The 13178-nt window shown below is 33.7% G+C and overlaps 2 protein-coding genes across 5 annotated transcripts; one reads left to right on the forward strand and one right to left on the reverse strand.

Annotated features, from left to right (window-relative positions):
- Positions 1 to 800: 800 nt before the first annotated feature.
- Positions 801 to 2631, forward strand: LOC18045444 (GDSL esterase/lipase At5g33370). The gene is made up of 5 exons (XM_006437204.2): positions 801 to 1349; positions 1508 to 1638; positions 1724 to 1966; positions 2050 to 2302; positions 2396 to 2631. Exons 1-5 carry the CDS (start codon positions 1106 to 1108, stop codon positions 2629 to 2631), a joined length of 1107 nt encoding a protein of 368 aa, XP_006437267.1. The 5' UTR covers positions 801 to 1105.
- Positions 2632 to 4255: 1624 nt separating this feature from the next.
- On the reverse strand, positions 4256 to 10028 carry LOC18045445 (probable ADP-ribosylation factor GTPase-activating protein AGD14). Of its 4 annotated transcripts, none has more exons than XM_006437205.2 (13): positions 9561 to 10028; positions 9324 to 9385; positions 8917 to 9004; positions 8775 to 8836; positions 8594 to 8690; positions 7812 to 8228; positions 6632 to 7390; positions 6307 to 6435; positions 6059 to 6175; positions 5879 to 5965; positions 5082 to 5211; positions 4840 to 4885; positions 4256 to 4520 (listed from the first exon to the last, which is right to left on the reverse strand). In XM_006437205.2, exons 1-13 carry the CDS (start codon positions 9654 to 9656, stop codon positions 4466 to 4468), a joined length of 2145 nt encoding a protein of 714 aa, XP_006437268.1. In that variant the 5' UTR covers positions 9657 to 10028; the 3' UTR covers positions 4256 to 4465. The 4 variants fall into 4 exon arrangements, with proteins under 4 accessions (XP_006437268.1, XP_024041527.1, XP_024041526.1 ...); XM_024185759.1 differs by having other exon boundaries at positions 5879 to 5959; positions 6059 to 6178; XM_024185758.1 differs by having other exon boundaries at positions 6059 to 6178.
- Between the last annotated feature and the right edge of the window lie 3150 nt (positions 10029 to 13178).

A 13178-nucleotide genomic window follows, 5' to 3' on the forward strand; every position in this document is an offset into this window, starting at 1 on the left:
TCAGTAGGTAAAATAAATAAATAAATAAATAAATTGCTTTAATAATATAAAACATGTGCTTTGCTATATGCTTTATTATGTATATGTTCATGTTTTTTGTAGTAAAGTTTGTGGTATGATTGGAAGATTAGGATTTTTTCCTAATGTTTTTATTGTTAATATCAAAATTCAATCTAAGCCACTTATTTCAGAGGCTAGAAGAGAAAAAAAAAAAAAACATTAAGGAAGGATCAGTGGATCATGATTTAAGTAATTATTTTGATTTTTGGTCTTGGTAGTTGAATGTTCAAATCAATATTATACATGTGAAACTCAAGAACTGTACTCGCAGTGTGTATGTGTTCTCAATGCTGGAACTCTCTGTGTTTCCTTTTGTTGATTAATGTTGAGGCTAAAAAGCATGAATGGACAAATGGACAAATGGCAAATGTGAGTATCCATTCTCTTACTTAATGGTCACATGCGACTCAACTGCGCAATATTTGGTGGTTGGGTTTTATGCGTTATGCGAACAGCTAAACGTTACCTGATAGTATCACTCATCATATCCCTTAAACAAATGGACCAATTAGTTTGAGTTTAACACTATCAGATACAAAAACACTGGCTATGGCAACAAGACCATCTGAAAAATGCATTAAATACGGAGAACTAATAGGGAGAAGGAAAGGAAAATGCAAGACAATAAATGTATAGCCTAAGTTTGTCTATAGCACCAAGAATCAAGCTACCGTGCATAATATGTCCATTTTACATATTTAGTAGAATGGGTAACGTTGAAACAAAATTTGTTGCCGCACGCCTACAGCTCATTTCAAAACATTTAATTAATTACATCCTTAATTAGAGCTTCGAGTAGTAGAAATTTGCATTGAAACCATTGCAACGCCACACCAGTATTCGAAGGTATTGATTTAACTTTAAACTGGTGCTCGGCTTGCACAACCACCTTTACTGGCTTGATTTTGTATTTCAGGGGCCATTTTCTTCGCTGTATTGGCAGAATGCGGAAGCTATATAACTGCATTGTCATTCTTGCATCCACATCCCATAAATTTCTACTTCCACGTAAAGCAGCTTTTGTGAGATTCTCAAAGTCTTCCCAATGGCCGCTGCTTCATCAAATTTCAGTACTTGGATAGTTTTAGGCCTGGTATTTGCACTGATTGTTGCTCCCCAAGCTGAGGCCAGAGCTTTCTTTGTGTTTGGTGATTCACTTGTTGATGTTGGCAACAACAATTACCTAGCAACAATTGCCCGTGCAGATGCACCTCCCTATGGGATTGATTATCCTACTCACCGCCCCACTGGCCGTTTCTCCAATGGCCTCAACATTCCAGACATTATCAGTATGTTACTGATATAATGTTATGTGATTCGCATCTAAATATTGCACAAATAGCTCAGTTTCTGACGCTTTTCAAGATCTCATGTTTCTTGATTTACATGTTACATCTTCATGTGATGCATTAATGTGCTATCTTATTCACTTCACATGCAATGTCAGGTGAGCAAATTGGGCAACCAGAATCCCCATTGCCATACTTGAGCCCAGAGCTCACTGGAGAAAGGCTTCTTAATGGTGCCAATTTTGCTTCAGCAGGAATAGGAATTCTCAATGACACTGGAATTCAATTTGTAAGTCAATTTACTACTTGAGTTTTCAGTCTTCAACTGGTTAATAATTAAGGACAGTGAGGAAAATTGAATGCTACAATTGCAGCTAAACATCATAAGACTGTTCAGGCAACTGCACTGCTTTGAAGAATACCAGCATCGAGTGAGTGCTCTCATTGGAGTGCAAAATACAAAACAGCTTGTAAACAAAGCACTTGTTCTCATCACTGTTGGCGGAAACGATTTTGTGAATAACTACTACTTGGTTCCCTTCTCCGCAAGATCTCGCCAATACCCTTTGCCAGAATATGTTAAGTACCTCATCTCAGAATACAAAAAGCAGTTAAAGGTTCGTGAAACTCTTGAACATCTTAAAGCAATGAGGGATGAGTATATATGGCTTTCTTAATACATTGTTACTGTTGGTCGCAGAGGCTGTACGAACTGGGAGCACGCCGGGTTCTAGTGACAGGCACTGGACCACTGGGTTGCGTTCCAGCAGAGCTGGCCATGCGGGGCACAGACGGGGGATGCTCAGCAGAACTGCAAAGAGCAGCAGCCTTGTACAACCCACAACTCGTTCAAATGCTGCAAGAGTTGAACAGGGAAATAGGTGAAACAATCTTTATTGGTGCAAATACTCAGCAAATGCACATGGATTTCGTCAGTGACCCTCAAGCTTATGGTATATACATACAAGGAAACATGAAATCAATTACTACTCTCTCTTGCTTCTTGATAAGAAGCTAACAATACCATGCGTATCATATGAATGCAGGATTTGTAACATCAAAGATAGCATGCTGCGGCCAAGGACCATACAATGGGCTAGGCCTATGCACAGCGTTATCGAATTTGTGCCCTAACCGTGACCTATACGCATTCTGGGATCCATTTCATCCTTCGGAAAAAGCAAACAGGATAATCGTTCAACAGATCATGAGTGGCTCTACCAAGTACATGAACCCCATGAATCTTAGCACTGTTCTGGCCTTGGATCAGTCCATGACCTGATGATCATACAACTTATAATCACTGTTTTCAAATTTTTCTTTCGCTTGTTTGATTGTTTTGACTGTCAATGATCAGTCCTGGATTATCAATGTGCGGTGATTAATTTACGTTTATGATATCAGAGCAATGATGTTTATTGGATCCTTCAAGTAAGTTATTTTGACAAGGGCATGACCGCAATTTCAATTGATCCATCCTCTCATCTTTACTATTGGGATTGCATATTGATATTATATCAGATATTACAATTAGTATTTACAATCATATTATACAACTAGGACCACCGCCATACATTTATACACCGAAACATTTGTTTAGATATTTTAAACCCTCTCTAATATTTGAGGAATGCCTACTCTACTCACATTTCGTAAGGGAAAAAAAGTCTCCACTCAATTAGATAAATGAACGAATATTGAAACTAAACTCCATAAAGATCTCATAGAGGTTTGAACCCTTACATTTAAACATTATAAGTACTCAACATTATAAGTGTAAGATTTCTCCACCAAAGGTCTATTGGTAACTGTGGTTGGTACTTGATGCGAAGTAAAAACACTAGCTAAAAGTGAGTGCATTTTTCCAATGATTTAATTATTTACTATTAGCTTTTCTCTTCACTCTACAAATATTTGATCATCGCATGCTAATAACAAATAGCAAAACAATATAATACTCATCTCATTATTTTGAGAATGAGGCTTTGCTCTCAAAGAGAAGACGGTCGATTTCTCTCAGATCGTTAGTGAAGCCAATGATTTTGCCATTTTTATTAGAGTAATGATACAGCCACAAACTCTTGTACAAACTTATTTTGTACAAACTGACGTGGCATGATAAGATTGGTTGAATTAAATATCACTTGGCCCACATGATTTATTTTTATTAATTTATATTTTCGTTCTTCCCACGAATTAATGCCACATCAGTTTGTACAAAATAAGTTTGTACAAGAGTTTGTGGCTGTATCATTACTCTTTTTATTATATAAGGGTAATTGTTGTTCAGACACCCCTTTTGTTTTTCTTCTCTCCTTTTTATCTATCCAAAAAAAAAAAAACAAATAACAAAAATTTCTCATTCAAATGATGATATGTCAATTAACATCATTTGCTGTGTAAATATCTCCACAATAAGCGGTGTTTGAAATCCAGACCTCATATTTTCACACAAAAATTTATGGCACTTAATTCAATCCAATGGCATATGGTTAAATCTAGCATAGTTAACAAATGTGAGCAAAATATTATCATAACTTATAATATCACTCCAAATAAATATACCAAATACCTAATTAATTACCAACCACCCACAAATGACTTCGCAAATTCCTAGTCATCTTGGCTTCGTTTAGATTTAATGAAACTTATGCGCAGGGCGAATTGTAGCAAGATTTCACATATAAGATCAACCGAAAAATAAAATGATGAAGGATTCAAAGGGGGAAAAAAAAAACAAAAAGCAGACCAACACTTTGGCAACAATTATAGTAGTGGACTGGTTGAAATGTAATAATAATAATGACAATAATGACCAGAAATGTATTCACATCGTAGGTCCAATCGAAAGGACCTTACAAATTCAACCCCTGCAGCTACATTCGCTAGCATACCACCAGTTCTAATGACATAAAACAAATACATATATATATGATATACTTGAAAATTTAGTGGGAAGTTATTCACATCAAGATTTTATTTTGGCAAAGAATACAAAAATAATAATTTAAATAACTTTTTTCATTCTGGGATACAGAAAGACACTACAATTAGTCACTAGGAAACTCCAACTACCAACAGAGAAGTACGAAAACAGCATTCCTGCCAGGAAAATATTATGCGAAAGGATTTCCTCCAACTGAAGCAACAGGTTCTTGTGTAGGAATATTCCTGCAATAAAAAGAAGGGAAAACAAAATATTTCAGTTTTAAGAAACAGTTGCATGGCATGTTTTATGTCATAATGCAAAAATAGATTTAATGTTTTGTGGCAATTGCATAAACATCAAGTGATAGAGGTTCCTTGTCTGGCAAAATGTTGAGCTAGAGAGAAGATGAAGAAGAAGAACCGGTTACTCATGACTCTACTGTTGTGCATTTTGAGCATAAGGATTATGAATAGCGTTTTTAGAAAGCTGATGCAAATGAAGGCGAGAAAAATTGGTTGCAACAACCTGCAAAAGCATAACAAGAGCAGCAAAGTGACTTACGCTAATTGTGCTGATGGTGATTGTCCTGACATGTACGCTAAGCCACCTACAAAAAAAACCATAAAAAAAAATCATTGGGAAGACGAATGCAAAAAGACTTGTTGAAGATATTAAGATGTCTACACAGTCTCACATTATCCAATAATATGCTGTGTAAACTACCATTAGCAAACACAGTTCTAATAACAACAGTTCTAAATGTTACTGTCAAATTTCCATCGCAACAGTCGCAGAACATTTACCTTGGGCTGCTGCCTGGACAAAAGGACTCACTGGATTTTGAGGAAACCATGATTGAGTTGCACCACCAAGGAAGGGGGATGGCAACTCTGCATTTGGAAGTGCAGCTTGCAGAGAGCTCATGTCCAAGAACTGCATATTATGATGTTCAACCAAATGAAATCAGGAACAACAAATCCAAAATTTACTATTCCCTTCCCCTGCAAGCAATTAGACAAACTGCAAATGGATATTTTGACCAGCTTGCTTCTCCTCAGCAAGCGACTGATTTGTTATTTTTACAGCAAGACATACAGAATCCATATCATCCAGAATCAACTCAATTCTTAAATATGCAAACATCTTATCCACCAAGAAAAGGGAAAAAAGAAAAGAGTAGAAGCAATATTCCAATTTTTTTTTTTTCAACTAAGTAGAAGCAATATTCATAGCATAGAAAAACCTAATGTAAATGAAAAAATGCAGTGCCTTTTCAAACATGAATGCTTGAGCAAAGTTAGGTAAAGACCATATATGTTATAGCTCCATTTAAAAAAAAAATTGAGGAAATATTACACCAACCTGCCCAATAAACAAACAAGCAAGTCATGTAAATTAATGATGCCATTGCTTTAAGTAGAAATATAATCATCAATTTGTTATTATACAAGTATAAGAAGCAATACTTACAGAGAGATGGCAACATGACTAAGAACTAAAGAAGAAAGATCACTTCCAGAACAAATTACGTTAAATTATTGGGTAGTGCTACTACCGCAGTGTCAATATTTTGTTAACAAATTAAAAATCTAGGCCATACCATATTATTCTGCTCCAAATCAGAATCACAAGGAAAATCAAATGGATTTGTTGACTTCTGTTCAGTTGCATGTGTCCGCATCTGTCCCTAGACCCAAAATAAAAATGCAAGATTAGACACATGCACGATAATTCAGCAAGAATAAAGAAGCTAAAACATACAGAAAAATTTAACACAAACCTTTAGAGGAAACATTGATGGGTTATAAGATGGGCCCATGTCAGCCTGAGATGGTACCGTCATGTTGGGGGGTCCATCATGGGAGGCAACCCTCGGATTTCCATCATCATTAGTCTCCTGCTAACAACAAAGCAAGAATAAATTGAGGAAAAGTAATTGATGGAAAACCAATTACAAAAAAAAAAGGGGGGAAGAAAACTCAGAGACAACAGAGGCCTTCAAAAAAATCATGTTGTTGATGCAGCAACCTGGGAAACTATTGCCAAATACTGATCTGGAGTTGGTGAAGGCATGTACGCATCTACATGGGGTTCACTATTTGGCTTAAAACCCTCCGAGGGAAGATGGCTGGTGAAATCATCAAAAGCATTCCATGACTGTTCAAAAGCAATGGATAAACTTTATTACAACCAATTCAGGCTTTGATTGACTGCTTATCATCCCACATATTTCTAAAGAATATCAAAACCAGCATAGTAGCAGAACTGAAACTCGCAGTCCATTAAGCACTATCCATTTGATTCTTCCAAAAACCATTTTGTAAAGGCATTTGGGAAAAGAGAGAAAGCCTACCTGCATGTTTGTTGCAATTGCAGGGGCTTCACCATTGTGCAAATTTCCAGGCCATGGATCAGATGCTGCAGCTACTACCTGCGCACTAGTTGCAACAGCAGGAGCCTGAACAATGTGCAAATTACCAGACCATGGATCAGATGATGGAGATGGTCCGTTAGCACCAGAATTTTGAAATGCTGGCCACTGCATGCTTGTATTGGAGGATGGAAATTGGTCAGATTTCACCGAAGAACCTTCATTAGCAGGCACCATAGCATGAGAAAGACTTTCAGTTCCTGGAATTGATGCTGCAGACGGAGGAGTATCAAATGTTGCCCATCCTTCATTTTTAGGGATAGATAACTCCTGCGGGTTTCTATTCAGGATTGCAGTGGATGGCTGCTCAGTAATCTGAAAGAAGTTCAAAGATGAAGGCGAAGAAGTTTGGGCAGGTTGATATGTATTAGTAGATGGAACTGAAGATGCTTGGGACATTTCAGACATATTTACAGAAGCTGCTGATGTTTCTGGTAGCTGAAACAAATCAATTGGTGGTGCAGTAAAGGGAACTGTTTCTGGTACAACTGGAGCCTCAAAAAGGTCCAAGCTACCATAATTCACACAACCATGAGATTGTGGGAAAGTAGAAATTTTGTCCAGGGGGGCTCCAGCAACTTGGTCATGCTCAGAGACATCTGTTAAGCCACCTGAATTACATGACTTAAGAGATACAGAGTTGCTATCAAATGATCCCATGCTTCCCAAGGATGTGGTTCTCTGGACAGAACGAACAGTCAACCATTTAGAAACCAAAAGGGCGGGGAAAAAAGGAGGATGGACCATTTGCAGACAGAAAAAAAATGCACAATGAATATATGCCCGAAACTGTAGGAAAGAATAATCCATTGATATCTACTCAAAAACAGATTCAATCACACAATTTACTTGAAAGCAGACTAAGTTATATAATTTAAAACAAACGGACTACTTTGAAAGAATTAAAAAATAAACAGATCAAGATTAAAAACAGATAGACCAAAATAAAAAATTTAAAACAAACAAACGGAACTAAAGAATTTAGCATGCTCAATAGAGCTCCAATAATATTAACACTTTCAACTGAAAACAACTTGAATCTGAATGAAATTTTGGAAACCCACATTTTGCCACTAACGGAAACAGTTGAAAGATAAATGACCTTTGGATGTGGAATCCCATCTACATCTCTCTTGAAGTTTGCCTTCAAAGATGACACATCCCTTGAAGGCTGAACAGGTGGGCTGTTGAATCCAGCATCCTTCTCACAGTTGGGAGACTGTGCACCAGATCTGAAGGGATCACCTCCACTAGACACAGAGTAGTCAGAAATCCTAGAACATGAGCCTTCATTTGCAAACCTGTCCTCAAACATTTGTTCACTCATGCGACCAGGACTGTGGACAAGACTAGAGATCTTCCCAACGTAGTGGCCTCGATCTGAACCTGGTTTCCTAGTAAGCACAGCACCAAGTTTTCCGTAACGCCGGTCTTCATATTGATAGTCATAAGGTGGACTCTGAGAATAAGAATGATAAGAACTGGCACGTCTTGACTCATCTAAATGACTGCCTAGGCCCTGTAAAATTTATGTATGAATACCACATGTTACAATTTTATAGGCAGAAGTGTGATATTTTGAAAGGTACAAATGATTAACGCCTGTCTGATTCTGTTTCAGAAAAAGTCTCTTTGAAACATCCATAGAGCTCAGAAAACAATACATTTCGATTTTTTTTTCCCCCAAAAAGAAAGAAGATCAACTTAATGCATTAAGAAGACTGCTAAGTAAAATCTTTTCAATTCAAACAAGTTTTCCACATCTTTACAATTTGTTCACTTCATGATCACCAAAAACAATAAATAAATAAACTCTCAAGAGTGTCAAATTTACTATCAGAGCAGTTTTTAGTCATAGTAGACGTTGGTTTAAGATGTTGTTGCCTGTGTATCTTTTGGAGGCTTGTCACAGGTCTTTCCTCCAGCATATCTTCTATCAACATATACATTCTTGATGAAATCTCGGACCTTGTTAACATTGCTGTAAGAAGATCGAAGTTAGAAAAATTCCAAGATGGCCAATTCAAATGCCTTATTAAGCAACAGATGAGTTATCCGCTTCTACCTATTATCAGGCAATCTTTGCCTTTGGAAGTCCCAATCCTTTAGATATATTTCCCTTGCACGCTGGAAAGAATGAACATCTTGTGAGCAGAATAATAAGCACCTCATTTTTGCCAAAGAGAAAGAATATTGACCATTGGTACCTGATTACCACCATTTTGAAGTGCTTCAACTTCTTGGGAGGTAAACTTAGACATGGATACAGACTTCACACGATGAGTAAACTCACGACTGTATTACACAAAATAAACATGGATACGTACAAGTAAGAAAATAAAGTTTTCAAAGGATCAATTTAATTGTCTATACAGGGCACCAATGATGTTAGTCAATGTCCCTCCTCTGATCCTACTCCAATTTTCACTTCTATGTAGACCAAAGTAAAATTAGAAAACAAGATGAACCAAACTACATGTGTGCACCAATTAATAAATCTATAATTTCTTTCCTATTTAGAAATTAAGAATAATAAATCAAATTTGTCATTTTAGTTTAGTGTCCCAATTAATAACACAATGAAACAACAAAATATAAAAATAAAACTACTCACTGTATTCCACTGCAAGTCATGCAAACAAAAGTCCAGAAGTTGGTACAAACATATTGAGGACCCTACAAAATAAAATCAAACATCCAATTATCAAATACTTCCCCGTAAAACAAAGTTCTTTAAAAGCTCAAATGATTGAATTATAATTCATCAATTAAAAAAAATCATCAATGAGTCAACAAAATCCCCAAAACTCTTGACAATAAAGATTCAACATCACTGAGCAATAAAAAATACCAAGCTGTTGCAGTTAATACAGCGTCGATTTGGTGGCAACTTCATGAGCCCTCTGATTATCTTCTCATTCCTCTCTTCTTCTTTTCTACTTCCCATTTCTCAACAAAAATTCAAACAATTTTTTTTTAAAAAAAAAAAAACCCTATCCCTTCAAAACCCAACTCAATTTTGATCTTTTCCTCGCAAAAAAAAAACAACCCAGTTTCAAATTTTTGATTTTTTAACGGTTTTACTCGGCCGCTTCGATGCAATTACGATCAAAAATGAAAAGGGTTTCTTTTAGGGTTTTTGAATTTTTGTTGAGGAACTGGAATAATCAAATCAGCTCGATTGGGGACAAAAACGCTCTGTGCCTTTCGTTTTTGAATTTAAAACTCAATCTTTTTTTATAATTATTATATTTTTCAAAATATTCTTTTTTTTTTCTCTCTCTCCTTTTATGGACGTTATGACTGCCCTTTTCATAAGTGTTTTCTTCTTCCAGGAGCCAAAGGTTGTTTTAGGTCAAGAAAGCCAATGGGCCGGGTCAGCACTGTCAAAGAAAGGTTCATTCGGATTCGTGTTCGGACCTTGACGTGTCGTCTACTATATACTTGGAGAATTAAAAGTAAGGATTGGACTATTTTTTTTAAATTTTATTTTTTTCTCATGTTTGGTGCTGTTAAGAGTATTAGAATTTAGTTATTTTGGGTCCACATGCTAATCTCAATTTTGTAAAAAAAATTATCTCAACGGAGACTATGAAATTAGTTAGTATTAGATTATATTGATAACTCAATTAAATATAATAATTTATAAATATTAAAATTATAGTAATATGTGATAAATGTAATAAAAAATATTGATTTTAATAATGTAAAAATAAATTATACTAAAAATCATTATTAATTTCATATTAAATTAAAATTCTATTTTAATTAATTTATTTATTAAATATTTTTATAATTTCAAATTTACATTATAAATTAACTATTAAATTAATATTCAAAAAGTTAATTTTTTTTAATAAAAAATAGGTTATTGAAATAAAAATAATATAAATATCATATATATTTAACCAAATAAAATTTATTTAAATTATGATTTATATTTCATTAATGTCATTGAGTTTGATTTGTATAATTAATAATACAAAATTTTAGTTTATAATAATATTAATAATAATAATAATAACTTGTAAATTGTAATATTATAATATAAAACATGATTATTTATAGTCCAATCCAATATTGCACCAAATACAACATAATATTATATATAATCCAGTATTATCAAATCCAATCCTATCTTCTTTTTTTTTGGACTGATTAAGCATCAAGTTACTGTATTACACAGATATTTATAAATATTTACAACTGTTATGACAACATATCAATACATTAATATTTATAATTAGATATATAATTGAAACTTACGTTATTATATTTAATTAGATTAAGTGCATGCTCAGACAAATAACTCTCACTGAGGAGGGGTACCTTTACTCCATTCATATTCCGTAAGGGAGAAAGACTTTACAAATATCTCCACACAATTAAACTTAATTGAAGGAGATTTTTTGAGTTCATGGGGACTCGAACCATTACCCTCAAAGTCATACTTAACTTTAAGGGTAATGGTTCACAACTGAGCTAAAGCTCAAGTGGCTCAATCCTATCTTATTCAATACAATCTAATACAATCCAATCCAATCCGGCATATCAAACGAGCCCTTAGTGTCATGCTTAATTTTTTTTTTAGGCCTAGGCCCGACACCAAGCATGTCGTGCCCACATGTGCTCTGTGTGTCGTGATGTGGGTCGTGCTTAAGAAAAAGCACAAGAAGCTTTTTTTTTTTTAAGAGAACATAGCAAGTTGGATTTTTTTTCTAGTCTATATATTTTTTGGGTCATCTATCTTTACTCAAATTTAATACATTAAAAGTTCAAAACTCAAGTCCATATTAAAAAATAATAAACTAATAATAATAAGAGAATATAATACTAAATAAATTAAATCACAGTGTATTAGAATTCTTTTTTAATATTTAACAATAACAACGACAAGAATAATAATAATTTTTCTTAAGGGTTAATTTAATTGTTAACTTAGACTTATATAGAATCATAGATCATAATTCATAATAATATTAATACATACATTTTATACAATCATGATATTTATAATTTTATTTATTAAAATCATGATATATCTATTCATTTAATAAATTATGAACATAAAAAATTAGAGTTTTTTTAAACTAAGAATTAAATGAATTTAAAGACCTTACGCTAATAAAATATACTAAAAGATTGTAAAATCATAAAATCTTAAATTTACTTTTATTAAAAAGTAAAACATGCTTATTGTGAGAATTTTCACGTGTCTAGCTTTAGTCTATTTATAATCGTGTTATACTCTGAAGTCTCACGCGCCTAAAATTTTCAACCCAGCTTAGTTTAGCCTACATGCGTGCCGTGCCATACCTTGCAACTTGCCCTATAAAAATGTGCTCATGTTGTGTTGTATTATACAGACATGTGTCGTGCCTGTACCGTGCCACGAGCCGTCCAACCCATTGAACATCTCTAATTTTGGCCAATAAGAATAATTTCGTTTTCTATGGAAATAACAAAATTGGTGTGACAGAATTCTGTTCAATAATTGTCTGATTTATCCAACATTTTGTAACTTTTTTTTAATTTTTTTTCAGCTCTGGTGATTGCATCACTAATTGAAAAATACAGTAGCACGGCAGTTATTAACAAACTGAAAAAAGAAATAATAATAATAAATAAAACAATTAACAAATTGAAAGATAAGTTTGGCATATTCTTTACTACATATGATTAGACACACTCCAAGTATTTAATTTATCTAATTTTTTTGTTAACATCATCATTAGATTCTCCATTCAATTTTTTTGTTTTTTTTTATTACTTTCGAATAAGATTGAAATTAACAAAAAAATTATTGTTTCTAAATTTGCATTCCTCAGTGTTCTTTGGAAAAAAATAAAATCCATCGTACTTATATGATGTATACATGGGTCAAAAAAGAGTATTTTTTGCTAACAATTGTTGCTCAGTGCTCAAGATGTGATTTAAGTATCTTCCTTATGAAAGATACATTTTACAAATGTTATGCAACTTAGTTGCAAAACCATAGTAGCATTATAATAATATATAATTAAGAGTTGTTTACAAATATATTTTACTCAGCAACTATCGATTACAATTTTGTAAAAATTCAACACACAAATTATATTAATTGACATTAAATCTAAATCTTTAAAAATTTTATGACATATGGAGGGTTAAGGTCTCTTTAAATCTCTATATAATAATTTCTGTATAAACGAAGTGGTATTTATTAAGGTGATGGCCATTTCGCGTTATTAAAATAGTTCATTGTATTATTATACTAAAATATCAAAATTATTGTTTTGATTATACATCAATAATGAATTTTAGGATGATTAACATTACTTAACTTTAAATTGTTAGATAATAAATTGGTGTGTTTATTGCATGACTTAAAGTCATCGCATAGATGACAATATCTCCAATCATCCGCTGTCGTTTTGCACTCAATGTCGTAGTTCATTGTTGGTCGTCGATTGTCCAAGACAAATTTGAT

This window comes from Citrus clementina, unplaced genomic scaffold (assembly GCF_000493195.1).
Source record: "Citrus clementina cultivar Clemenules unplaced genomic scaffold, Citrus_clementina_v1.0 scaffold_4, whole genome shotgun sequence".
Taxonomy (NCBI): Eukaryota; Viridiplantae; Streptophyta; class Magnoliopsida; order Sapindales; family Rutaceae; genus Citrus; species Citrus x clementina.

Coding starts and splice junctions, on each gene's coding strand:
- LOC18045444 (XM_006437204.2), top strand. CDS start 1,106: ATGGCCGCTGCTTCATCAAATTTCAGTACTTGGATAGTTTTAGGCCTG. Junction 1,350..1,507: donor CAACATTCCAGACATTATCA/GTATGTTACTGA, acceptor ATGCAATGTCAG/GTGAGCAAATTGGGCAACCA. Junction 2,303..2,395: donor CAGTGACCCTCAAGCTTATG/GTATATACATAC, acceptor ATATGAATGCAG/GATTTGTAACATCAAAGATA.
- LOC18045445 (XM_024185758.1), bottom strand. CDS start 9,656: ATGGGAAGTAGAAAAGAAGAAGAGAGGAATGAGAAGATAATCAGAGGG. Junction 9,386..9,560: donor GTATTAACTGCAACAGCTTG/GTATTTTTTATT, acceptor TTTATTTTGTAG/GGTCCTCAATATGTTTGTAC. Junction 8,229..8,593: donor AGCCTCCAAAAGATACACAG/GCAACAACATCT, acceptor TAAATTTTACAG/GGCCTAGGCAGTCATTTAGA.